This window comes from Chiloscyllium plagiosum, unplaced genomic scaffold, assembly GCF_037043375.1.
Source record: "Chiloscyllium plagiosum isolate Xiang-an unplaced genomic scaffold, Cpla_swu_hap1 HiC_scaffold_44, whole genome shotgun sequence".
NCBI classification, from domain to species: Eukaryota; Metazoa; Chordata; class Chondrichthyes; order Orectolobiformes; family Hemiscylliidae; genus Chiloscyllium; species Chiloscyllium plagiosum.
In genome coordinates, this window is record NW_028270182.1 from 1,846,478 (window position 1) to 1,874,151 (window position 27,674).

The window sequence follows — 27,674 nt, forward strand, 5'->3', positions numbered from 1 at the left end:
TGAGAGTGCGGGTGTGAGTGAGAGTGAGAATGCAGGTGTGAGAGTGAGAGTGCAGGTGTGAGAGTGAGAGTGCGGGTGTGAGTGAGAGTGAGAGTGCGGGTGTGAGTGAGTGAGAGTGCAGGTGTGAGTGAGAGTGAGAGTGCGGGTGTGAGTGAGAGTGAGAATGCAGGTGTGAGAGTGAGAGTGCAGGTGTGAGTGAGAGTGCAGGTGTGTGAGTGAGAGTGCGGGTGTGAGTGAGAGTGCGGGTGTGAGTGAGAGTGCAGGTGTGTGAATGAGAGTGCGGGTGTATGAGTGAGTGTGTGGGTGTGTGAGTGAGAGTGCGAGTGCGGGTGTGTGATTTGAGAGTGTGGATGTGTGAGTGAGAGTGTGAGTGTGTCAGTGCGGGTGTGGGTGTGAATGAGAGTGCAGGAGTGTGAGTGCGGGTGTGAGAGTGTCAGTGCGGGTGTGGGTGTGAGTGAGAGTGCAGGTGTGTGAGTGCGGGTGTGAGTGAGAGTGCGGGTGTGTGAGTGAGAGTGCGGGTGTGTGAGTGAGAGTGCGAGTGTGTGAGTGAGAGTGCGGGTGTGAGTGTGCGTGAGAGTGCGGGTGTGGGTGTGTGAGTGAGAGTGCGAGTGTGGGTGTGTGAGTATGAGCGAGAGTGCGGGTATGAGTGAGCGTGTGACTGCGGGTGTGACTGAGAGTGTGGGTGTGTGAGTGTGGGTGTGTGAGTGAGAGTGTGACTGTGAGGGTGAGTGCGAGAGTGCGGGTGTGTGAGTGTGACTGCGAGTGTGAGAGTGCGGGTGTGAGTACGGGTGTGTAAGTGTGAGTGTGAGAGTGCGGGTGTGTGAGTGTGAGAGTGCGGGTGTGACTGAGAGTGCGGGTGTGTGGGTGTGAGTGAGAGTGCGGGTGTGAGTGAGAGTGTGAATGTGTGTGTGAGAGTGCGGGTGTGAGTGAGTGTGACTGCGAGTGTAAGTGTGAGAGTGCAGGTGTGAGTGAGAGTGCGGGTATATGAGTGAGTGTGTGGGTGTGTGAGTGAGAGTGCGAGTGCGGGTGTGTGAGTTGAAAGTGTGGGTGTGAGAGTGTGAGTGTGAGTGCGGGTGAGAGTGAGAGTGCGGGAGTGGGAGTGCGGGTGAGAGTGCGGGTGTGAGTGAGAGTGCGGGTGTGAGTGAGAGTGTGGGTGTGTGAGTATGAGTGAGAGTGCGGGTATGAGTGAGCGTGTGACTGAGAGTGTGGGTGTGAGTGAGAGTGTGACTGTGAGGGTGAATGTGAGAGTGCGGGTGTGAGTGAGTGTGACTGCGAGTGTGAGTGTGAGAGTGCGGGTGTGAGTACGGGTGTGTAAGTGTGAGTGCGGGTGTGAGTGTGAGAGTGCGGGTGTGTGAGTGAGAGTGCGGGTGTGTGAGTGTGAGAGTGCGGGTGTGACTGAGAGTGCGGGTGTGAGTGAGAGTGTGACTGTGAATGTGAGTGTGAGTGTGCCGGTGTGAGTGAGTGTGACTGCGAGTGTAAGTGTGAGAGTGCAGGTGTGAGTGAGTGTGCGAGTGTGAGTGAGAGTGCAGGTGTGTGAGTGAGAGTGCGGGTGTATGAGTGAGTGTGTGGGTGTGTGAGTGAGAGTGCGAGTGCAGGTGTGTGAGTTGAAAGTGTGGGTGTGAGAGTGAGAGTGCGGGTGTGAGTGTGAGTGCAGGTGTGTGAGTGCGGGAGTGGGAGTGCAGGTGAGAGTGCGGGTGTGAGTGAGAGTGCAGGTGTGTGAGTGAGAGTGCGGGTGTATGAGTGAGTGTGTGGGTGTGTTAGTGCGAGTGCGGGTGTGAGTGCGAGTGCGGGTGTGAGTGAGAGTGCAGGTGTGAGAGTGTCAGTGCGAGTGTGGGTGTGAGTGCGGGTGTGGGTGTGAGTGCGGGTGTGGGTGTGAGTGAGAGTGCGGGTGTGAGTGTGAGTGAGAGTGAGAGTGCGGGTGTGAGAGAGTGCGGGTGTGTGAGTGGGAGTGCGGGTGTGAGTGAGAGTGCGGGTGTGAGTGAGAGTGCGGGTGTGAGTGAGAGTGCGGGTGTGGGTGTGTGTGAGAGTGCGAGTGTGGGTGTGAGTGTGAATGAGAGTGCAGGTGTGAGTGAGAGTGTGGGTGTGTGAGTATGAGTGAGAGTGCAGGTGTGACTGCGAGTGTGAGAGTGCGGGTGTGACTGAGAGTGCGGGTGGGTGTGAGTGAGAGTGCAGGTGTGTGAGAGAGTGTGTGTGTGTGAGTATGAGTGAGAGTGCGGGTATGAGTGAGCGTGTGACTGCGGGTGTGACTGAGAGTGTGGGTGTGTGAGTGTGGGTGTGAGTGAGAGTGTGACTGTGAGGGTGAGTGTGAGAGTGCGGGTGTGAGTGAGTGTGACTGCGAGTGTGAGTGTGAGAGTGCGGGGGTGTGAGTGTGAGTACGGTTGTGTAAGTGTGAGTGCGGGTGTGAGTGAGAGTGCGGGTGTGAGTGAGAGTGCGGGTGTGAGTGAGAGTGTGGGTGTGAGTGTGACTGCGAGTGTGAGAGTGCGGGTGTGTGAGTGAGAGTGCGGGTGTGTGAGTGTGAGTGCGGGTGTGAGTACGGGTGTGTGAGTGTGAGTACGGGTGTGAGTGTGAGTACGGGTGTGAGTGAGAGTGTGACTGTGAGTGTGGGTGTGTGAGTGTGAGTGCGCGTGTGTGAGTGTGAGTACGGGTGTGAGTGAGAGTGTGAGTACGGGTGTGAGTGTGAGTACGGGTGTGAGTGTGAGTACGGGTGTGAGTGAGAGTGTGACTGTGAGTGTGGGTGTGTGAGTGAGAGTGCGGGTGTGAGTGTGACTGCGAGTGTGAGAGTGCGGGTGTGTGAGTGAGAGTGCGGGTGTGTGAGTGTGAGAGTGCGGGTGTGAGTACGGGTGTGTGAGTGTGAGTACGGGTGTGAGTGTGAGTACGGGTGTGAGTGAGAGTGCGGGTGTGAGTGAGAGTGTGGGTGTGAGTGTGACTGCGAGTGTGAGAGTGCGGGTGTGTGAGTGAGAGTGCGGGTGTGTGAGTGTGAGAGTGCGGGTGTGAGTACGGGTGTGTGAGTGTGAGTACGGGTGTGAGTGTGAGTACGGGTGTGAGTGAGAGTGCGGGTGTGAGTGAGAGTGTGGGTGTGAGTGTGACTGCGAGTGTGAGAGTGCGGGTGTGTGAGTGAGAGTGCGGGTGTGTGAGTGTGAGTGCGGGTGTGAGTACGGGTGTGTGAGTGTGAGTACGGGTGTGAGTGTGAGTACGGGTGTGAGTGAGAGTGTGACTGTGAGTGTGGGTGTGTGAGTGTGAGTGCGCGTGTGTGAGTGTGAGTACGGGTGTGAGTGAGAGTGTGAGTACGGGTGTGAGTGTGAGTACGGGTGTGAGTGTGAGTACGGGTGTGAGTGAGAGTGTGACTGTGAGTGTGGGTGTGTGAGTGAGAGTGCGGGTGTGAGTGTGACTGCGAGTGTGAGAGTGCGGGTGTGTGAGTGAGAGTGCGGGTGTGTGAGTGTGAGAGTGCGGGTGTGAGTACGGGTGTGTGAGTGTGAGTACGGGTGTGAGTGTGAGTACGGGTGTGAGTGAGAGTGTGACTGTGAGTGTGGGTGTGTGAGTGTGAGTGCGCGTGTGTGAGTGTGAGTACGGGTGTGAGTGAGAGTGTGAGTACGGGTGTGAGTGTGAGTACGGGTGTGAGTGAGAGTGTGACTGTGAGTGTGGGTGTGTGAGTGAGAGTGCGGGTGTGAGTGTGAGTACGGGTGTGAGTGAGAGTTCAGGTGTGTGAGTGAGAGTGCGGGTGTGTGAGTGAGAGTGCAGGTGTGTGAGTGAGAGAGAGTGCGGGTTTGTGAGAGAGTGCGGGTGTGTGAGTGAGAGTGAGAGTGCGGGTGTGTGAGTGAGAGTGAGAGTGCGGGTGTGTGAGAGAGTGCGGGTGTGTGAGTGAGAGTGAGAGTGCGGGTGTGTGAGAGAGTGCGGGTGTGTGAGTGAGAGTGAGAGTGCGGGTGTGAGAGTGAGAGTGCAGGTGTGAGTGAGAGTGCAGGTGTGTGAGTGAGAGTGCGGGTGTGAGTGAGAGTGAGAGTGCGGGTGTGAGTGAGAGTGAGAATGCAGGTGTGAGAGTGAGAGTGCAGGTGTGAGTGAGAGTGCAGGTGTGTGAGTGAGAGTGCGGGTGTGAGTGAGAGTGCGGGTGTGAGTGAGAGTGAGAATGCAGGTGTGAGAGTGAGAGTGCAGGTGTGAGTGAGAGTGCGGGTGTGAGTGAGAGTGCAGGTGTGTGAATGAGAGTGCGGGTGTATGAGTGAGTGTGTGGGTGTGTGAGTGAGAGTGCGAGTGCGGGTGTGTGAGTTGAGAGTGTGGATGTGTGAGTGAGAGTGTGAGAGTGTCAGTGCGGGTGTGGGTGTGAGTGAGAGTGCAGGAGTGTGAGTGCGGGTGTGAGAGTGTCAGTGCGGGTGTGGGTGTGAGTGAGAGTGCAGGTGTGTGAGTGCGGGTGTGAGTGAGAGTGCGGGTGTGAGTGAGAGTGCGGGTGTGTGAGTGAGAGTGCGGGTGTGTGAGTGAGAGTGCGAGTGTGTGAGTGAGAGTGCAGGTGTGAGTGTGCGTGAGAGTGCTGGTGTGGGTGTGTGAGTGAGAGTGCGAGTGTGGGTGTGTGAGTATGAGCGAGAGTGCGGGTATGAGTGAGCGTGTGACTGCGGGTGTGACTGAGAGTGTGGGTGTGTGAGTGTGTGAGTGAGAGTGTGACTGTGAGGGTGAGTGCGAGAGTGCGGGTGTGAGTGAGTGTGACTGCGAGTGTGAGTGTGAGAGTGCGGGTGTGAGTACGGGTGTGTAAGTGTGAGTGTGAGAGTGCGGGTGTGTGAGTGTGAGAGTGCGGGTGTGACTGAGAGTGCGGGTGTGTGGGTGTGAGTGAGAGTGCGGGTGTGAGTGAGAGTGTGAATATGTGTGTGAGAGTGCGGGTGTGAGTGAGTGTGACTGCGAGTGTAAGTGTGAGAGTGCAGGTGTGAGTGAGAGTGCGGGTATATGAGTGAGTGTGTGGGTGTGTGAGTGAGAGTGCGAGTGCGGGTGTGTGAGTTGAAAGTGTGGGTGTGAGAGTGTGAGTGCGGGTGTGTGAGTTGAAAGTGTGGGTGTGATAGTGTGAGTGCGGGTGAGAGTGAGAGTGCGGGAGTGGGAGTGCGGGTGAGAGTGCGGGTGTGAGTGAGAGTGCGGGTGTGAGTGAGAGTGTAGGTGTGTGAGTGAGAGTGTTGGTGTGTGAGTATGAGTGAGAGTGCGGGTATGAGTGAGCGTGTGACTGAGAGTGTGGGTGTGAGTGAGAGTGTGACTGTGAGGGTGAATGTGAGAGTGCGGGTGTGAGTGAGTGTGACTGCGAGAGTGCGGGTGTGAGTACGGGTGTGTAAGTGTGAGTGCGGGTGTGAGTGTGAGAGTGCGGGTGTGTGAGTGAGAGTGCGGGTGTGTGAGTGTGAGAGTGCGGGTGTGACTGAGAGTGCGGGTGTGAGTGAGAGTGTGACTGTGAATGTGAGTGTGAGTGTGCCGGTGTGAGTGAGTGTGACTGCGAGTGTAAGTGTGAGAGTGCAGGTGTGAGTGAGTGTGCGAGTGTGAGTGAGAGTGCAGGTGTGTGAGTGAGAGTGCGGGTGTATGAGTGAGTGTGTGGGTGTGTGAGTGAGAGTGCGAGTGCGGGTGTGTGAGTTGAAAGTGTGGATGTGAGAGTGAGAGTGCGGGTGTGAGTGTGAGTGCAGGTGTGTGAGTGCGGGAGTGGGAGTGCAGGTGAGAGTGCAGGTGTGTGAGTGAGAGTGCAGGTGTGTGAGTGAGAGTGCGGGTGTATGAGTGAGTGTGTGGGTGTGTTAGTGCGAGTGCGGGTGTGAGTGCGGGTGTGAGTGAGAGTGCGGGTGTGAGAGTGTCAGTGCGAGTGTGGGTGTGAGTGCGGGTGTGGGTGTGAGTGCGGGTGTGGGTGTGAGTGAGAGTGCGGGTGTGAGTGTGAGTGCAGGTGTGTGAGTGCGGGAGTGGGAGTGCAGGTGAGAGTGCAGGTGTGTGAGTGAGAGTGCAGGTGTGTGAGTGAGAGTGCGGGTGTATGAGTGAGTGTGTGGGTGTGTTAGTGCGAGTGCGGGTGTGAGTGCGGGTGTGAGTGAGAGTGCGGGTGTGAGAGTGTCAGTGCGAGTGTGGGTGTGAGTGCGGGTGTGGGTGTGAGTGCGGGTGTGGGTGTGAGTGAGAGTGCGGGTGTGAGTGTGAGTGAGAGTGAGAGTGCGGGTGTGAGAGAGTGCGGGTGTGTGAGTGGGAGTGCGGGTGTGAGTGAGAGTGCGGGTGTGAGTGAGAGTGCGGGTGTGAGTGAGAGTGCGGGTGTGGGTGTGTGTGAGAGTGCGAGTGTGGGTGTGAGTGTGAATGAGAGTGCAGGTGTGAGTGAGAGTGTGGGTGTGTGAGTATGAGTGAGAGTGCGGGTGTGACTGCGAGTGTGAGAGTGCGGGTGTGACTGAGAGTGCGGGTGGGTGTGAGTGAGAGTGCAGGTGTGTGAGTGAGAGTGTGGGTGTGTGAGTATGAGTGAGAGTGCGGGTATGAGTGAGCGTGTGACTGTGGGTGTGAGTGAGAGTGTGACTGTGAGGGTGAGTGTGAGAGTGCGGGTGTGAGTGAGTGTGACTGCGAGTGTGAGTGTGAGAGTGCGGGGGTGTGAGTGTGAGTACGGTTGTGTAAGTGAGAGTGCGGGTGTGAGTGAGAGTGTGACTGTGAGTGTGGGTGTGTGAGTGAGAGTGTGAGTGTGAGAGTGCGGGTGTGTGAGTGTGAGTGCGGGGGTGTGAGTGAGAGTGTGGGTGTGAGTGAGAGTGCGGGTGTGTGAGTGAGAGTGTGACTGCGAGTGTGAGAGTGAGAGTGGGTGTGTGAGTGAGAGTGCGGGTATGAGTGAGCGTGTGACTGCGGGTGTGACTGAGAGTGTGGGTGTGTGAGTGTGGGTGTGAGTGAGAGTGTGACTGTGAGGGTGAGTGTGAGAGTGCGGGTGTGAGTGAGTGTGACTGCGAGTGTGAGTGTGAGAGTGCGGGGGTGTGAGTGTGAGTACGGTTGTGTAAGTGTGAGTGCGGGTGTGAGTGAGAGTGCGGGTGTGAGTGAGAGTGTGGGTGTGAGTGTGACTGCGAGTGTGAGAGTGCGGGTGTGTGAGTGAGAGTGCGGGTGTGTGAGTGTGAGTGCGGGTGTGAGTACGTGTGTGTGAGTGTGAGTACGGGTGTGAGTGTGAGTACGGGTGTGAGTGAGAGTGTGACTGTGAGTGTGGGTGTGTGAGTGTGAGTGCGCGTGTGTGAGTGTGAGTACGGGTGTGAGTGAGAGTGTGAGTACGGGTGTGAGTGTGAGTACGGGTGTGAGTGAGAGTGTGACTGTGAGTGTGGGTGTGTGAGTGAGTGCGGGTGTGAGTGAGAGTGTGAGTACGGGTGTGAGTGTGAGTACGGGTGTGAGTGTGAGAGTGCGGGTGTGAGTGAGAGTGTGAGTGCGGGTGTGTGAGTGTGAGTGCGGGGGTGTGAGTGAGAGTGTGGGTGTGAGTGAGAGTGCGGGTGTGTGAGTGAGTGTGTGACTGCGAGTGTGAGAGTGAGAGTGCGGGTGTGAGTGAGTGTGAGAGTGCGAGTGTGAGAGTGCGAGTGTGAGGTGGATGCGAATACTTTGTGACCGATGGTAGATTGTGATCTGGAGAGGTACGGGCTCTGGTTTCTGGAGCTGTACGTACCGAGAGTGTGTCTTGAAGGAGGTGGTGGTGGTGAATCTGGTCAAAACTAATTCACACTCAAGGAATAGCTCGTGATTGGAAGCTGAAAAGGGAGCTTGCTGTGCAGACATTGGCAGGATTTCCTACAGTGTGACTGGTGGTCACGAGGGTGTCTGGGAGCCTCCTGACATACTGAAAGGTGCTGGACATACACAGGCTGTCCTTCTCTCTGCAAGTGGTCAATTGGGGTTTAACACATAAGGCATCGGAGCAGAAATTAGGCCATTCAGCCCATCGAGCAGCTCCACCAATCGATCATGGCTGATCCGTTTCTCATGGCGAAAGTGAGGACTGCAGGTGCTGGAGATCAGAGTCCAGTTTAGAGCGGTGCTGGAAAAGCACAGCAGGTCCGGCAGCATCCGAGGAGCAGGAGAATCAGTGTATCGGGCAGGAGCTTCCTGATGAAGGGCTCCCCCCTGAAGCGTTGATTTTCCTGCTTCTCGGATGCTGCCTGATCCGTTTCTCAACTCCATTCTCCCACTTTCTCCTGTAACCTTTGATCCCTCGGTACTCAAGGACTTATCTATCTCAGTCTTAAATATAGTCAATGACCTGGCCTCCCCAGCCTTCTGTGGCAATGAATTCCATAGATTCATCGCTCTCTGGCTGAAGAGGCTTCTCCTCATCTCCATTCTAAATAGCCTTCCCTTTACTCTAAGGCTCTCTTACCAATGGAAACATCTTCCCAACATCTACTCTATTTAGGCTATTCAGTATATTTCAATTAGATCCCCCCTCATCTTTCTAAACTCCATCGAGTATAGACCCAGAGTCCTCAAATGTTCCTCATAAGTTCAGCTTTTAACCCCTGGGACTATTCTCGTGAACCTCCTCTGACACGCTCCAGGGTCAGTCCAACCTTCCTGAGACATGGGGCCCAATACTCCAAATGTGGTCTGACCAGAGCCTTATACACCCTCAGACATACATCCCTGCTTTTATATTCAACCCCTCTCAAAATAAATGCTATCATTGTATTTGCCTTCCTAACTACTGACTCAATCTGCAAGTTTACCTCGAGAGAATCCTGGGCTAGAACCCCCAAGTCTCTCTGCAATTCAAATTTCTGAATTTGCTCCCCCTTTAGAAAATGCTCCATGCCTCTGTTCTCCCTGTTAAAGTACATGTCCTCACAGTTTCCCACATTGGGCTCTATTTGCCACTTTGTCCAAACCCTTCTGCAGCCTCTCCACCTCCTTAATGCTACTTGACCCCCTCACTTTCTTTATATCGTCTGCAAACTTCGTCAGAATGCCCTCAGTCCCTTCCTCGTTGTTTTGGTGAGTTTGTCCGAATCGTGGGGGTGCTGTGTGCCTGTGGGATTATCAGCAGGTCTGACTCACAGTGCGATAAAGCTTTAGGTGGTGTCCTTCTGGACCTTTGGGCTGACCCAGTGTTAAAGGGGAGCCGCAGGGCTGTTGTGAAAGTGATGGTGCTGGAGCTCAAGAAGGGTCAGAATTAAAGCCATGCTGTGCAGTCACAGAGTACACCTGCTCCTTCAGCTCTTGCGACCACCCAGCCTCTCCACTTCCCTACAAAGAAAGTTGCCTGGAATTTGTTGATGGGCTGGTCCTGGCCATCAGCAGCAGCTTGCATGTGGCGTTGAGCTCATTAAACTCGCCAGGGGGAGGAGCAGGGGGTGGTGGGGCAGCCTGAGTGGGTCACACCACTGCACACCGCAGCCCCACTCCACTTGGAGCTATTTTTGTTCAGGCAGGAGGGGGGAGGGCCTTCTATGATTTGTCATATTGCAGAAGTAAGTGCAGCATTCTGTGGTGCAGAAGAGACCAGGGTTGTTTTTTATTCCCCTTCCCTGTTTGGAAAATAACTTTGACTTGAGATAAAAGGGCTACTTGTAGGTCATTAGTCATGGGGAAGCTTACAAGGTGGATCAGGCAGATTCGTCGGCTTGATCCTGTCCACTCATGTGACATTTAGAGGGAGAGCAAGTGGTTGCTGCCCTAGTTTGCAATCTTCCTCCCACTCCGTTACTTTCTGAGTACTCAGAGCCTGGCCTTGCATCTCTGGTCTGTGTTGGTAACAGCAGCCCGGGTTAAGTCTGCTTCTTAAAAAAAAAGACGAGATGAATCTGAAGTTTATGTTCAGTCCGTAATAACTTGTTTGGAGACAGAGCAAAATAGGGGGAAGAGAGAGGCGTGTGGGAGTCAAAGTTACTGTAGTCAGCTTGGTGAGTGCCTCATTGCAGGAGGAGATGGAACAAGAAAGTGAAGGTAAGGTGGCCAACTTGACGCATGTGTGTGTGAGTGTGTGTGCGCGTGTGTGTGTGTGTGTGCGTGCGCGCTTGTGTGTGTGTGCGGCTCTGTCTGTGTGCGTGTGTGTGTGTGTGTGCGCTTGTGTGTGTGTGCGGCTCTGTCTCTGTGTGTGTGCGCGCACATCTATGTATGCGTGTGTATATCTGTGTGTGTCTGTCTCTGTGTGTATACGTGTGTGTGCATGCATGTGTCTGTGTGTGTGTGTGCCTCTGTCTGTGTGTGTGTGTGTGTCTGTCTGTCTCTCTGTGCGTGCATGTCTCCACATGTGTGCGCCGCTGTCTGTATGTGTGTGTGTGTGTGTGTGGTGTTTGCAAGCCAGGAGCACAGTTAAAGTTGGGTAGCTTTTGATAAAGTTAAGTTCTTCAGAGATTCTGCACTAGATTTGTCTCCCCCTTGTGTCGAGTTCACTTTAGTTATAAGTTTCTCAGTGTGCAGTACACCTTGTTAATTGCATGTAATGCACAGAGAGAGAGAGGCGTTGCAGTGTGCTTCCTGAAGGAGCTGTTTCTGCCTGGTCGTTTCCTGGAGATCTCTGAGAGGTGAGTTATGAATGAATGATAATGAGCTACAGCCACCTACCCATAAGGTGCTGAGAAAAACAGCCTACAGAAAGTAACTGGCAGCTAACAGCCTGTGTGGTATCATCAGAGTCTGAGGAACATTCCTGCCAGCAGTTTACACAGCCCCCAGTCTGCACTCTGGTGGGCAAACAATTCCTCCCACAGGGCGCTCTGAAGCACTGGGGCTGAGTGTTGGACAGAGTTCCTTCACTCCCAGATTGTGACCAGAAATTAGCCCGGAGGTCAGGTTGGGCCAGGGGCAGTCTGAAATGGAGCAGAGTCAAAGAAGAGGACATCTCTTTTTGGAGCGGCGGAGAGGAAGCAGTTTAAAACCACGGTGAAACTATTTACTGCTTCATCCCACTGCAACCTTTACTGTTTAAAACGCACATTCTCTCATGTTACACCAAGTTTCACCTTGGGTTTAAACTGCAGTTGCTTCCTGATGGTTGGATTGTGTCAGTTCCCTGAGCGGTTATATGGTTTAGAAACTGAGCATTACCTTTGCAGTGAGTGGCACTCACTTGCCAAGCCCCCGACCTGTCCATGATTCTCCAACTCTGCTGTTTGAACTGTACCTCATGTGTGTTTGCTTTTTTCAAAGGAGTGAGGGCTGCACAATGCCTCATGGCGATAGACTGTGTGTACACCAGCACTCTGACTTTGTCCTGAGTTAGCAAGTTCAGCGGCACTGCAAAGATCTCGATGAAGGGACTGAGGGCATTTTAAGTTTGCAGATGATACAAAGATGGGTAGAGGGACAGGTACAATTGAGGAGGTGGGGAGGCTGCAGAAGGATTTGAGTGTGGTGCTGGAAGAGACATAAGCCTGAAACGTCGATTCTCCTGCTCCTCAGATGCTGCCTGACCTGCTGTGCTTTTCCAGCGCCACACACTCAACTCTGATCTCCAGCATCTGCAGTCCTCACTTTTGTCTACAGAAGGATTGGGCAGGTTAGGAGAGGCTCGAAGGGCTGAATGGCCTAATGTCTGCTCTTATGTCTTACGGTCTTGTGGTCAGCGCGTCCATGATACTGGCAGATCATCAATACTATTAGAGACTGAACCCAGGGCAATATAATGTACACAATATACAACAGGTCATCCAGCAGCTCCTGGGGTAATACTGACCTGGAACTGATCCAGACCAGAGGAGGCATCTCCCATTAACACATACGTCCTCTCTCTCTCTCTCTCTCTGTCTCTGTCTCCGTCTCACATGTGAGTACACAGACACTCATACTCTAGTGCCCCCCCCACACACACACACACACACACACACACACACGCACGCACACACAGACACCCACACACACCCACACACACACACACACCCACACACACACACCCACACACACACACACACACACACACAAACGCCCACACACACACACACCTACACACACACACACCTACACACACAAACACCTACACACACCCACACACACACACACCCACACACACACACACACCCACACACACAAACACCCACACACACACACACCTACACACACACACACACACACACACACCTACACACACAAACACCTACACACATCCACACACACACACACACCAACACACACACACACACCCACACACACACACATACACACCTACACACACCCACACACACACACAAACACACACCCACACACACACCCACACACACAAACACCTACACACACACACACCCACACACACAAACACCTACACACACACACATCCACACACACACACCAACAAACACACACACACACAAACACACCCACACACACACAAACACACCCCCCACACACACACCCCAACACACACACACCCACACCAACACACACACACCCACACCAACACACACACACCCACCCACACCAACACACACACACACCCACACCAACACACCCACACACGCACACCCACACCAACACACACACAAACACACACACACACACACCCACACACAAACACCCACACCCCCACACACACCCACACACCAACACACCCACACACCAACACACACACACACCCACACACACACACACCAACACACACACACCCACACACACACACCAACACACACACACCAACACACACACACCCACATCCACACACACACCAACACACACACACCAACACACACACACCCACAAACACACACACCCACAAACACACACACACACACCCACCCACACACACCCACAAACACACACGCACACTCACACACAAACTCACACCCACAAACACACCCACACCCACAAACACCCACACACACCCACAACACACACAGACAGACACACACACACACTCCCACACACACACACACACCCACAAACACACACACACCCACAAACACACCCACACCCACAAACACCCACACACCCACACCAACGCGCACACACACAAACACCCACAAACACACCCACACACACAAACACCCGCACATACACACACACCAACACACACACCCACACTCTCTCTCACACACACACCCACCCACAAACACACCCACACAAACACACACCAACACACACACTCACACCCACCCACACCACACCCCATACACACACACCACACACCCCGAAACACGCACACACCCACACTCACACACACACCCACACTCTCACACACACACACCCACACTCACCTACACACACATTCTCTCTCACACACACAACCATACGCATGGCAGAGATCGAAATAATTCGGAGAGAATGGAGTGACCAATTCTATTGGTTACAGGCCACAGTGACCCGCGGTCAGTGAGTGTCAGGCCGCAGTGACCCGCGGTCAGTGAGTGTCAGGCCACAGTGACCCGCGGTCAGTGAGTGTCAGGCCGCAGTGACCCACGGTCAGTGAGTATCGGGCCGCAGTGACCCACGGTCAGTGAGTGTTAGGCCACAGTGACCCGCGGTCAGTGAGTGTCAGGCCGCAGTGACCCGCGGTCAGTGAGTGTCAGGCCGCAGTGACCCACGGTCAGTGAGTGTCAGGCCGCGGTGACCCACGGTCAGTGAGTGTCAGGCCGCAGGTGACCCACGGTCAGTGAGTGTCAGGCCGCAGTGACCCACGGTCAGTAAGTGTCAGGCCACAGTGACCCGTGGTCAGTGAGTGTCAGGCCACAGTGACCCACGGTCAGTGAGTGTCAGGCCGCAGTGACCCACGGTCAGTGAGTGTCAGGCCGCGGTGACCCGCGGTCAGTGAGTGTCAGGGCACAGTGACCCGCGGTCAGTGAGTGTCAGGCCGCGGTGACCCGCGGTCAGTGAGTGTCAGGCTGCAGTGACCCACGGTCAGTGAGTGTCACGCCGCAGTGACCCACGGTCAGTGAGTGTCAGGCCGCGGTGACCCACGGTCAGTGAGTGTCAGGCCGCGGTGACCCGCGGTCAGTGAGTGTCAGGCCGCAGTGACCCACGGTCAGTGAGTGTCAGGCCACAGTGACCCACGGTCAGTGAGTGTCAGGCCGCAGTGACCCACGGTCAGTGAGTGTCAGGCCGCAGTGACCCACGGTCAGTGTGTGTGAGTGTCAGGCTGCAGTGACCCGCGGTCAGTGAGTGTCAGGCCGCAGTGACCCGCGGTCAGTGAGTGTCAGGCCGCAGTGACCCGTGGTCAGTGAGCGTCAGGCCGCAGTGACTCACGGTCAGTGAGTGTCAGCCGCAGTGACCCACGGTCAGTGAGTATCGGGCCGCAGTGACCCGTGGTCAGTGAGTGTCAGGCCGCAGTGACCCACGGTCAGTGAGTGTCAGGCCGCGGTGACCCGCGGTCAGTGAGTGTCAGGGCACAGTGACCCGCGGTCAGTGAGTGTCAGGCCGCGGTGACCCGCGGTCAGTGAGTGTCAGGCTGCAGTGACCCATGGTCAGTGAGTGTCAGGCCGCAGTGACCCACGGTCAGTGAGTGTCAGGCCGCGGTGACCCACGGTCAGTGAGTGTCAGGCCGCGGTGACCCGCGGTCAGTGAGTGTCAGGCCGCAGTGACCCACGGTCAGTGAGTGTCAGGCCGCAGTGACCCGTGGTCAGTGAGTGTCAGGCCGCAGTGACCCACGGTCAGTGTGTGTGAGTGTCAGGCTGCAGTGACCCGTGGTCAGTGAGTGTCAGGCCGCAGTGACCCGCGGTCAGTGAGTGTCAGGCCGCAGTGACCCGCGGTCAGTGAGTGTGAGTGTCAGGCCGCAGTGACCCGTGGTCAGTGAGCGTCAGGCCGCAGTGACTCACGGTCAGTGAGTGTCAGGCCGCAGTGACCCACGGTCAGTGAGTATCGGGCCGCAGTGACCCGTGGTCAGTGAGTGTCAGGCCGCAGTGACCCACGGTCAGTGAGTGTCAGGCCGCAGTGACCCGCGGTCAGTGAGTGTCAGGTCGCAGTGACCCGTGGTCAGTGAGTGTCAGGCCGCAGTGACTCACGGTCAGTGAGTGTCAGGCCGCAGTGACTCATGGTCAGTGAGTGTCAGGCCGCAGTGACCCGTGGTCAGTGAGCGTCAGGCCGCAGTGACTCATGGTCAGTGAGTGTCAGGCCACAGTGACTCATGGTCAGTGAGTGTCAGGCCACAGTGACCCACGGTCAGTAAGTGTCAGGCCGCAGTGACCCACGGTCAGTGAGTGTCAGGCCGCAGTGACTCACGGTCAGTGAGTGTCAGGCCGCAGTGACCCGCGGTCAGTGTGTGTGAGTGTCAGGCTGCAGTGACCCGTGGTCAGTGAGTGTCAGGCTGCAGTGACCCACGGTCAGTGAGTGTCAGGCCGCAGTGACCCACGGTCAGTGAGTATCGGGCCGCAGTGACCCACGGTCAGTGAGTGTTAGGCCACAGTGATCCGCGGTCAGTGAGTGTCAGGCCGCAGTGACCCATGGTCAGTGAGTGTCAGGCCGCAGTGACCCGTGGTCAGTGAGTGTCAGGCTGCAGTGACCCGTGGTCAGTGAGTGTCAGGCCGCAGTGACCCACGGTCTGTGAGTGTCAGGCCGCAGTGACCCGCAGTCAGTGAGTGTCAGGCCGCGGTGACCCACGGTCAGTGAGTGTCAGGCCGCAGTGACCCGTGGTCAGTGAGTGTCAGGCCGCAGTGACCCACGGTCAGTGAGTATCGGGTCGCAGTGACCCACGGTCAGTGAGTGTTAGGCCGCAGTGACCCGCGGTCAGTGAGTGTCAGGCCGCAGTGACCCGCGGTCAGTGAGTGTCAGGCCGCGGTGACCCACGGTCAGTGAGTGTCAGGCCGCAGGTGACCCACGGTCAGTGAGTGTCAGGCCGCAGTGACCCACGGTCAGTGAGTGTCAGGCCACAGTGACCCGTGGTCAGTGAGTGTCAGGCCACAGTGACCCACGGTCAGTGAGTGTCAGGCTGCAGTGACCCACGGTCAGTGAGTGTCAGGCCGCGGTGACCCGCGGTCAGTGAGTGTCAGGCCGCAGTGACTCATGGTCAGTGAGTGTCAGGCCGCAGTGACCCACGGTCAGTGAGTGTCAGGCCGCAGTGACTCATGGTCAGTGAGTGTCAAGCCGCAGTGACCCGCGGTCAGTGAGTGTCAGGCCGCAGTGACCCGCGGTCAGTGTGTGTGAGTGTCAGGCCACAGTGACCCGTGGTCAGTGAGTGTCAGGCCGCAGTGACCCACGGTCAGTGAGTGTCAGGCCGCAGTGACCCGTGGTCAGTGAGTGTCAGGCCGCAGTGACCCGTGGTCAGTGAGTATCGGGCCGCAGTGACCCACGGTCAGTGAGTGTTAGGCCGCAGTGACCCGCGGTCAGTGAGTGTCAGGCCGCAGTGACCCATGGTCAGTGAGTGTCAGGCCGCAGTGACCCGTGGTCAGTGAGTGTCAGGCTGCAGTGACCCGCGGTCAGTGAGTGTCAGGCCGCAGTGACACGCGGTCAGTGAGTGTCAGGCCGCAGTGACCCACGGTCTGTGAGTGTCAGGCCGCAGTGACCCGCAGTCAGTGAGTGTCAGGCCGCGGTGACCCACGGTCAGTGAGTGTCAGGCCGCAGTGACCCGTGGTCAGTGAGTGTCAGGCCGCAGTGACCCACGGTCAGTGAGTATCGGGTCGCAGTGACCCACGGTCAGTGAGTGTTAGGCCGCAGTGACCCGCGGTCAGTGAGTGTCAGGCCGCAGTGACCCATGGTCAGTGAGTGTCAGGCCGCAGTGACCCGCGGTCAGTGAGTGTCAGGCTGCAGTGACCCGCGGTCAGTGAGTGTCAGGCCGCAGTGACACGCGGTCAGTGAGTGTCAGGCCGCAGTGACCCACGGTCAGTGAGTGTCAGGCCGCAGTGACGCACGGTCAGTGAGTGTCAGGCCGCAGTGACCCACGGTCAGTGAGTGTCAGGCCGCGGTGACCCACGGTCAGTGAGTGTCAGGCCGCAGTGACCCGTGGTCAGTGAGTGTCAGGCCGCAGTGACCCGTGGTCAGTGAGTGTCAGGCTGCAGTGACCCGCGGTCAGTGAGTGTTAGGCCGCAGTGACCCGCGGTCAGTGAGTGTCAGGCCGCAGTGACCCATGGTCAGTGAGTGTCAGGCCGAAGTGACCCGTGGTCAGTGAGTGTCAGGCTGCAGTGACCCGCGGTCAGTGAGTGTCAGGCCGCAGTGACACGCGGTCAGTGAGTGTCAGGCCGCAGTGACCCACGGTCAGTGAGTGTCAGGCCGCGGTGACCCACGGTCAGTGAGTGTCAGGCCGCAGTGACCCGCGGTCAGTGAGTGTCAGGCCGCAGTGACCCGCGGTCAGTGAGTGTCAGGCCGCAGTGACCCGCGGTCAGTGAGTGTCAGGCCGAAGTGACCCACGGTCAGTGAGTGTCAGGGCACAGTGACCCATGGTCAGTGAGTGTCAGGCCGCAGTGACCCGCGGTCAGTGAGTGTCAGGCTGCAGTGACCCGCGGTCAGTGAGTGTCAGGCCGCAGTGACCCACGGTCAGTGAGTGTCAGGGCACAGTGACCCATGGTCAGTGAGTGTCAGGCCGCAGTGACCCACGGTCAGTGAGTGTCAGGCTGCAGTGACCCACGGTCAGTGAGTGTCAGGCTGCAGTGACCCGCGGTCAGTGAGTGTCAGGCCGCAGTGACCCACGGTCAGTGAGTGTCAGGCCGCAGTGACCCATGGTCAGTGAGTGTCAGGCCGCAGTGACCCGCGGTCAGTGAGTGTCAGGCTGCAGTGACCCACGGTCAGTGAGTGTCAGGCCGCAGTGACCCGCGGTCAGTGAGTGTCAGGCCGCAGTGACCCGCGGTCAGTGAGTGTCAGGCCGCAGTGACCTGCGGTCAGTGAGTGTCAGAGTGTAAAGGATTAAAGGGGCAGGTTAATGTTCTCGAAGACTGTGTCTGGTTCATCGGACAGTGATCATTCCCTCAGCAATGAGACTGCGTTGGAAACAGTATCTCACTGAAAACGTCCCCTCTCCAACACAGAGGGAGAAGGTACATTGGACAGTCGGGGCAAGGCAGTGTGTCAGGACTGTAATAGATAGACCGGGCAGTGTGGGTGGGCTGTAATGGGTAGACAGGGCAATGTGTGGGGTCTGTAATGGATACTCAGGGCAGTGTGTGGGATCTGTAATGGATACTCAGGGCAGTGTGTGGGGGCTGTAATGGATAGACAGGACAGTATGTGGGGATTGTAATGGATAGACAGGACAGTAATGGATAGACAGGACAGTGTGTGGGGTCTATAATGGATAGACAGGGCAGTGTGTGGGGACTGTAATGGATAGCCAGGGCAGTGTGTGGGGACTGTAATGGACAGACAGGACAGTAATGGATAGAGGACAGTAATGGATAGACAGCGCAGTGTGTGGGGTCTGTAATGGATAGACAGGGCAGTGTGTGGGGACTGTAATGGATAGACAGGGCAGTGTGTGGAGACTGTAATGGATAGACAGGGCAGTAATGGATAGACAGGACAGTGTGTGGGGTCTGTAATGGATAGACAGGGCAGTGTGTGGGGACTGTAATAGATAGACAGGGCAGTAATGGATAGACAGGACAGTGTGTGGGGACTGTAATGGATAGACAGGGCAGTAATGGATAGACAGGGCACTGTGTGGGGACTGTAATGGATAGACAGGACAGTGTGTGGGGTCTGTAATGGATAGACAGGGCAGTGTGTGGGGACTGTAATGGATAGACAGGGCAGTAATGGATAGACAGGACAGTGTGTGTGGTCTGTAATGGATAGACAGGGCAGTGTGTGGGGTCTGTAATGGATAGATAGGGCAGTGTGTGGGGACTGTAATGGATAGACAGGGCAGTAATGGATAGGGCAGTGTGTGCGGACTGTAATGGACAGACAGGACTGTAATGGATAGACAGGGCAGTAATGGATAGACAGGACAGTGTGTGTGGTCTGTAATGGATAGACAGGGCAGTGTGTGGGGTCTGTAATGGATAGATAGGGCAGAGTGTGAGGACTGAAAATGTGTTGCTGGAAAAGCGCAGGTGGTCAGGTAGCATCCAGCAAACAGGAGAATCGACGTTTCGGGCATAAGCCCTTCTCCAGGAATGGCCGAAACGTCGATTCTCCTGTTCCCTGGATGCTGCCTGACCTGCTGCGCTTTTCCAGCAACACATTTTCAGCTCTGATCTCCAGCACCTGCAGTCCTCACTTTCTCCTCGAAGAGTGTGAGGGCTGTAATGGATAGACCGGGCAGTGTGTGGTGACTGTAATGGATACGCAGTGCAGCGTATGGGGATTGTAATAGATTGGGCAGTTTGTGGGTTCTGTAATGGATAGACAGGGCAGTGTGTGGGGACTGTACTGGATAGTCAGGGCGGTGTGTGTGGGGACTATAATAGACAGACAGGACAGTGTGTGGGGTCTGTAATGGATAGACAGGGCAGTTTGTGGGAGCTGTAATGGATAGACAGGCCAGTAATGGATAGACAGGGCAGTGTGTGGGGACTGTAATGGATAGATAGCACAATGTTGTGGGGACTATAATGGATGGACACAGCAATGTGTGGGGTCTGTAATGGATCAACAGGACAGTGTGTGGTGACTGTAATAGATTGGGCAGTCTGTGGGATTTGTAATGGATAGACTGGGCAGTGTGTAGCGTGTGCAATGAACATTCAGGGCAGTTTGCGGGGGCTGTAATGGATAGACAGGGCAGTGGGGGGGGCTGTAATGGATAGACTGGGCAGTGTGGGGTTCTGTAATGAATAGAGAGGACAGTGTGTGGTGTCTGTAATGGATAGACTGGGCAGTGTGGGGGGACTGTAATGGATAGACAGGGCAGTGTGGGGGTCTGTAATGGATAGACAGGCCAGTAATGGAAAGACAGGGCAGTGTGTGGGGACTGTAATGGATAGACAGGACAGTGTGTGGGGTCTGTAATGGATAGACAGGCCAGTAATGGATAGACAGGGCAGTGTGTGGGGACTGTAATGGATAGACAGGACAGTGTGTGGGGTCTGTAATGGATAGACAGGCCAGTAATGGATTGACAGGACAGTGTGTGGTGACTGTAATGGATAAGCAGTGCAGTGTGTGGGGACTATAATAGATTGGGCAGTCTGTGGGATCTGTAATGGATAGACAGGGCAGTGTGTGGTGTCTGCAGTGGACAGACAGGGCAGTGTGCGGGGGCTGTAATGGATAGACAGGGCAGTGTGGGGGTCTGTAATGGATAGACATGGCAGTGTGTGGTGACTGTAATGGATAGATAGGACAATGTGTGGGGACTGTAATGGATAGACTGGGCAGTGTGTGGGGACTGTAATGGATAGACAGGGCAGTGTGTGTGGTCTGTAATGGATAGACAGGGCAGTGTGTGTGGTCTGTAATGGATAGACAGGGCAGTGTGTGTGGTCTGTAATGGATAGACAGGGCAGTGTGTGGGGTCTGTAATAGATAGACAGGGCAGTGAGTGGGGACTGTAATGGATAGACAGCCCAGTGTGTGGTGACTAATGGATAGACAAGGCAGTGTGTGGGGGCTGTAATAGATTGGGCAGTCTGGGATCTGTAATGGACAGACAGGGCAGTGTGTGGGGACTGTAATGGACTGACAGGGCAGTGTGTGTGGACTGTAATGGACAGACATGGCAGTTTGTGGGGACTGTAATGGATAGCAGGTCAGGCAGCATCCAAGGAACAGGAGAATCGACGTTTCGGGCATAAGCCCTTCTTCAGGCTTATGCCCGAAACGTCGATTCTCCTTCCCCCTGGATGCTGCCTGACCTGCTGTGCTTTTCCAGCAACACATTTTCAGCTCTGATCTCCAGCATCTGCAGTGCTCACTTTCTCCTCGACTGTAATGGATAGACAGGGCAGTGTGTGGGGTCTGTAATGGGTAGACAGGGCAGTGTGTGTGGTCTGTAATGGACTGACAGGGCAGTGTGTGGGGTCTGTAATGGGTGGACAGGGCAGTGTGTGTGGTCTGTAATGGACTGACAGGGCAGTGTGTGGGGTCTGTAATGGACTGACAGGGCAGTGTGTGTGGACTATAATGGATAGACAGGACAGTGTGTGGCATCTGTAATGGACTGACAGGACAGTGTGTGGGGTCTGTAATGGATAGACAGGACAGTGTGTGGGGTCTGTAATGGATAGATAGGGCAGTGTGTGGGGTCTATAAGGAATGGAGGGTGCAGTGTGTGGGGACTGTAATGGATAGGCAGTGCATTGTGTGGGGATTGTAATAGATTGGGCAGTCTGTGGGATCTGTAATAGATATTCACGGCAGTGTGTGGCATCTGCAGTGGACAGGCAGAGCAGTGTAATGGTCTGTAATGGATAGACAGGGCAGTGTGGGGTCTGTAATGGATAGACAGAAGAGAAAATGAGGTCTGCAGATGCTGGAGATCAGAGATGGAAATGTGTTGCTGGAGAAGCGCAGCAGGTCAGGCAGCATCCAGGGAACAGGAGAATCGACGTTTCGGGCATTAGCCCTTCTTCAGGAATGGATAGACAAGACAGTGTGTGGGGTCTGTAATGGATAGACAGAACAATGTGTGGGTCTGTAATGGACAGCATCTGGAGCAATGTTATTTTGGAACGATGCTTTGGGTCTCATACAAATATGAAGTTGAAATCGAAAAGGTGTTAGACATGTGACTGTGTAACCGTGGTGTTTGTCCCTGGTCTTTAGATAATCAGTTCCGGATGTCAATCCTGGAGCGACTGGAGCAGATGGAGAAACGGATGGCAGAGATGACTGGTTCATCCTCCAATCAGCAACAATCGATGGGCTCAGGGGACAAGATGCACATCCAGGTAAGAGCCAACATAGACAGTGCTGCTCAATGACGTGAGAACTCTGAAACTGTGGAATCTGAGCTGACAGCATTACTCACAGAGAACTCAGGCTCGTTGCTGCATTGTGGCTTGTGTCTTGTCAAGAGGCCTGGACAATACTGAAATCCTCTGAACACCTGTTCAAACTTTCACATCCCAGGGTCCTGTTAACCAAATCACATTCCGGATGGAATAATCTTCCATGATCAGGATCAGGAACCCTGGCTCATTTCCCCCCCCCCTCTCTCTCTTGCTCTCACTGACTCACTCTCACTCTCTCACTCCCTCTGTCTCAATCTCCCTCACTCTCACCATCTTTCAATCTCACTCTCACACTCTCTCTCTCTCTCTCTGTCTCTCTCTCTCTACCCCAATCTCTAGCCCAGGGATGACTGGACAATGGTCAGGAACAGGAACACTGGCTGATTTCCCCCCACCACTTTATCTCTCTCTCTCTCTCTCACACACACACACATACACACACACTCCCTCTCACTCTCATTCTCTCTTTCTCTTGTCTTTCTGTCTCTCTCTCTCTCTCTCTCTCTCTCTCTGCCATTTCAAATTTCCAAACTTGTTTATTCATCCACAACTGTTCTGTCATTTTGTTTGTCAATAATTTGTTTCTCATTTATTTCCCGGGTTCCATGCTCGTCACCATAAAATCCAGCTTTCCTTTTCCATTTTACTGAGTTGGTCTTTGTCTTATTGACCTTGTTCTCAGTCTGTCTGTGGAGTTAGGTTGTGTTGTGATCACTGTTGTCTAACTGCCCCCCTTTCCTCTCGCATTAGTTGAGATTTGTTTGCCATTGCTCCCTGTCTCATTGGCTGTCTCTTTGATAGTTTTAATCAGCTTGTTTACACAGCTCTGAAGCAGGGGAGACTTGAACCTTAAGATTATTAGGGTGCAGGAGCAGCAGGAGGCCATTCGACCCATTGAGTCTGCTCTGTTGTGCAATGAGGTCATTGCTGATCTGATAATCCTCAACTCCAGTTTCCTGCCTTTACCCCATAACCTTCCTGATAAAAATTAATCTCTCAGCCTTGAAGATACGATCCAATCTTGACATCCCTCTGCGCTAAGGAATTCCACACATTCACTCCCTTCAGGGAGAGGAAATACTTTCCCATCTCTGTCTTCAGTGGGTGACCCCCTTGTTCTGAGATGACCCTCTCTGCTCCCACAAGGCTGACAGCCTCTCCACATCTCCCCTGGTCAGTCCCCCTGAGAATCTGGTCGGTTTTAATCAGGTCACCTCTCATCCTTCAAAACTCCAATGAGTACAGCAGGACTGTCCTTACCTTCAGGAGACAGTGCCTCCATCCCCTGGACCAGCCGAGTGTACCCTCTCTGGACTCTCTCTCCCACCCGTCTCTCTTTACTTCAATAAGGGACCCAAACTTCCACAGAATTCCTGCTGTGATCTGACGAGCGCCTTGTCCCGGTTTAGCAAAACCTCCCTCCATTACGTTTGAAATAAAGGTCAACATTTCCCTTCCTTTTTACTGCTGAAGTCAATGCTAACTTTTTGGGTTTTATAGCACCCAGGTTCTCAAATCTCCGCAGTCTTTCTCCATTTAAATAATCTTCAACTCCTCTCTCCTTCCTGCCAAAACCTCACGTTTCCCCACACTCTATCCCATCTACTGAGGTTTTGCCCTTTCCCTGAACCTGTCTCGATCCCTCTGCAGAGTCTCTGTGTCATTCTCACAACTTGCCTTTTGGTCTATTTCTGTGTCTTTCACAAACTCGGTAACTGTATGTTCAGGTTCCCCCTCTGGGTCATTGATCTCTATTGTAAATCGTTGTGGCCCCAGCACTGGTCCCTGTGTCAGTCCACTTGTTCCTGGTTACCGGCCTGAAAAGATCTCCCTTATCCCAGCTCCATGTCTCCTGTGAGTTAGCTAATCCCCTCTCCATGTTAATGTTCCAATTCCAACGCCGTTAGCCGGATAGCTGATACTTGAGTCATGTCAAGAAATTCCAAATACATTACATCCTCAGCATCCCCTTTCTCTGTCCTGCTTGTTACCTCCCCAAAGAATTCCTGGAAAAGTGTCAGACACACCTTCCCCTTCCTGAGACCACGCTGTCTCTGTTTGATGATCGGATGGATTTCTCAGTGCTCAGCTGTTCCACCCTTTATCATAGACTCAGCCGTGTTCCCAGTAACACATTATGCTCATTAGGCTATAGTGACCTGTTCATCATCTCCTTCCCTTCTTCAATAAGGGTGTTACATTGGCACTTTCACAATCCTCAGGGACCATTCCAGATTCTAAAGATTCCTGGGAGATTACAATGAGTGTGCACCCTCTACCTCTGTAGCTACTTCCTTGATTATCCCAGGATGGATCCCATCAGATCCAGGGGACTGATCAGTCTGTGGCTAGACCATTCCTCTGGCTCTGTTTCACCGATGGTAGTTACTGCGATTACTTCCTCTGCTCCTCGTACCCGGGAATGTTGAGTAATTTTGGAAAGCTATTAGAGAGGGAGTTACACTGGGTTGGGGGATGCTGGTGTCAGGGGTCAAGGAGAGGGGCTGGGAACCAGGAAACTGCTGGGAGACTAGGAGGGGCTTGGGAAAGAGCAGGAGAGGGGAATGAGGGAGATGGGGAGTGAGGGAGGAAGGTACAGAGAGGGACTGGGGAGGAGGGGAGTGAGGGAGGAGGGTACAGGGAGGGGAGGGGGAGGAGGGGAGTGAGGGAGGAAGGTACAGGGAGGGGAGGGGGAGGAGGGGAGTGAGGGAGGAGGGGAGTGAGGGAGGAAGGTACAGAGAGGGACTGGGGTGGAGGGGAGTGAGGGAGGAGGGTACAGGGAGGGGAGAGGGAGGAGGGGAATGAGGGAGGAGGGGAGTGAGAGAAGAGGGTACAGGGAGGTGAGTGAGGGAGGAGGGTACAGGGAGGGGAGAGGGAGGAGAGGAGTGAGGGAGGAAGATACAGGGAGGGGAGGGAGAGGAGGGGAGTGAGGGAGGAGGGTACAGGGAGGGGAGGGGGAGGAGGGGAGTGAGGGAGGAGTGTACAGGGAGGGGAGAGGGAGGAGGGGAATGAGGGAGGAGGGGAGTGAGAGAAGAGGGTACAGGGAGGTGAGTGAGGGAGGAGGGTACAGGGAGGGGAGAGGGAGGAGGGGAGTGAGGGAGGAAGATACAGGGAGGGGAGAGGGAGGAGGGGAGTGAGGGAGGAGGGTACAGGGAGGGGAGAGGGAGGAGGGGAATGAGGGAGGAGGGGAGTAAGGGAAGAGGGTACAGGGAGGGGAGGGGAGTGAGGGAGGAGGGTACAGGGAGGGGAATGAGGGAGGAGGGGAGTGAGGGAGGAAGATACAGGGAGGGGAGGGAGAGGAGGGGAGTGAGGGAGGAGGGTACAGGAAAGGGAGGGGGAGGAGGGGAGTGAGGGAGGAGGGTACAGGGAGGGGAGGGGAGTGAGGGAGGAGGGTACAGGGAGGGGAATGAGGGAGGAGGGGAGTGAGGGAGGAAGATACAGGGAGGGGAGGGAGAGGAGGGGAGTGAGGGAGGAGGGTACAGGAAAGGGAGGGGGAGGAGGGGAGTGAGGGAGGAGGGTACAGGGAGGGGAGGGAGAGGAGGGGAGTGAGGGAGGAGGGTACAGAAGGGGAGGAGGGGAGTGAGGGGGAGGGGGAGGAGGGGAGTGAGGGAGGAGGGTATAGGGAAGGAAGGGGGAGGAGGGGAGTGAGGGAGGAGGATACAGGGAGGGGAGTGAGGGAGGAGGGGAGTGAGGGAGGAGGATGCAGGGAGGGGAGGGGGAGGAGGGGAGTGAGAGAGGAGGGTACAGGGAGGGGAGAGGGAGTGAGGGAGGAGGGGAGTGAGGGAGGAGGGGAGTGAGGGAGGAGGATACAGGGAGGGGAGGGGGACGAGGGGAGTGAGGGAGGAGGGTACAGGGAGGAGAGGGGAGTGAGGGAGGAGGGTACAGGGAGGAGAGGGGAGTGAGGGAGGAGGGTAGTGAGGGAGGAGGATACAGGGAGGGGAAGGGAGTGAGGGAGGAGGGGAGTGAGGGAGGAGGGGAGTGAGGGAGGAGGATACAGGGAGGGGAGGGGGACGAGGGGAGTGAGGGAGGAGGGTACAGGGAGGGGAAGGGAGTGAGGGAGGAGGGGAGTGAGGGAGGAGGGTACAGGGAGGGGAAGGGAGTGAGGGAGGAGGATACAGGGAGGGGAGGGGGACGAGGGGAGTGAGGGAGGAGGGTACAGGAAGGGGAGGGGAGTGAGGGAGGAGGGTACAGGGAGGAGAGGGGAGTGAGGGAGGAGGGGAGTGAGGGAGGAGGATACAGGGAGGGGAGGGGGACGAGAGGAGTGAGGGAGGAGGGTACAGGGAGGAGAGGGGAGTGAGGGAGGAGGGTACAGGGAGGAGAGGGGAGTGAGGGAGGAGGGGAGTGAGGGAGGAGGATACAGGGAGGGGAGGGGGACGAGGGGAGTGAGGGAGGAGGGTACAGGGAGGGGAGGGGAGTGAGGGAGGAGGGGAGTGAGGGAGGAGGTTACAGGGAGGGGAGGGGGACGAGGGGAGTGAGGGAGGAGGGTACAGGGAGGGGAGGGGAGTGAGGGAGGAGGGGAGTGAGGGAGGAGGATACAGGGTGGGGCAGGGGAAGGGGTGGGGAGGGGGAACGGAGACAGGATGGGTGAGGGGGGGGTTCTGGGTTACTCTGGGGCAGGGTGGGGGTTTCGGGCGGGTGAGGGTTGGGCAGCGAATGGTGAGGGGTTGTGGCGGCCATGCTAGTAAATAGCCAGCAGCCAGATGGAGCAGCTGGGTTGGCCAGTGCCAGTGCCGTGCCAGAGGAGAAGGGGACAAAGTGAATTTGGTGAAGGCTGATGAAGTTTAAAATAACTCTGAGGGTGACGTGACCAACACCGAAACAGGGCAGCTTTGTTTCTATATTTGACTGTCTCGATTGAAGCTTTCAGCTTCACATTCTTGTTAATTTTAGACCTGCTGAAGCTCTGTTGCGTGTCTGGGTGCTCGTTATATATTATCTCTGCTGGCTATTTATGGCAAGGTTGGTGAAAGGTGATTAACTGAAGGGCTTTACAAAGTGGGATTAAACTGACCGTTCCTCTGCTGGTGCAGGGGCCGCAGGGGGGTGGGGGTGGAGATGTGGTTCTGAGGTAATGTGGATCTCACCTTTCCATCTGTGCTCAGTGGAAAACTTTCAATCTACGTCCAGCTTCTCAAATAACGTCTGACTCTGTCCCCCTCGCTGGCTGTTCCTCCAGGCACCTCACCTTAGGGAGGAGACATTAACTTTGCAGGAGAACGGGTGGTGTAAATCCACCAGGACCCTGGGGGGTAGGGTCAGCAGCGATGAGAGAAATTGGGGTTGTGTTCACTGGAATTCAGATGGCTAAGAGGTGGTTTGAACGAAAAGTTTACAAGCGAGGTAACAGGAGGTGTAGAGGTTGACTTGACACACAGTGTTGCCCACTGATCACGGGAATGCCCTGGACCTGGGACATCTTAAAGACTTCAATTTGTAAAATTTAAGAAAAATGTCAACGTTTGAGTCAGACCTTTCATGAGTGACAATAGGAGAGACTTTTACACACAGAGGCTGATGAAAACTCTCTCCCACAATCAGCAATTGATGCTGGAAAAGCTCAACAGGTCTGGCAGCATCTATGGGAGAGAAATCAGAGTTAACGTTTCGCGTCAAATTACCCTTCCCCCGAGGTGGAGCTGAAATGTTACCTCTCCCAGATGCTGCCAGACCTGCTGAGCTTTTCCAGCAGCTCCTGGTTTAGCTTCTGCTGTACAGTTCCCACAGGTCTTTGGGATTTTAGTTAGGAGTTGGAGTGCTGCATCATCTCTCGATTTTGAATCTGGAATTACTCTGTGTTATCTGTGTGGAGATGTTGAGGGATACAGGATGAAAGTGGGTGTATAAAACTGGGTCCTGGATAAACCAGCTGACTGACTGAACAGGCTCAGAGGCTTTTAAACAGTCTCCTGTTCATCATCAGCCCTTTCCCTCACCTCCAGCCTCCAAAATCTTCACCATTTGATACATTTCTGCAGCTCCTCATAATGTTTATCTGTTCTCCCTCCACCA

At 55.2% G+C, this 27,674-nt stretch overlaps 1 protein-coding gene across 2 annotated transcripts in view; it reads left to right on the top strand.

Annotated features, from left to right (window-relative positions):
- LOC122545729 (calmodulin-binding transcription activator 1-like) overlaps positions 1-27,674 on the top strand; it is a 248,825-nt gene that overhangs the window by 128,826 nt on the left and 92,325 nt on the right. For both annotated transcript variants that reach the window (XM_087983029.1, XM_087983030.1), the window contains one exon: positions 21,478-21,602. In XM_087983029.1, coding sequence (XP_087839155.1) covers positions 21,478-21,602 — 125 coding nt within the window. The remainder of the gene's footprint in view (positions 1-21,477; positions 21,603-27,674) is intronic.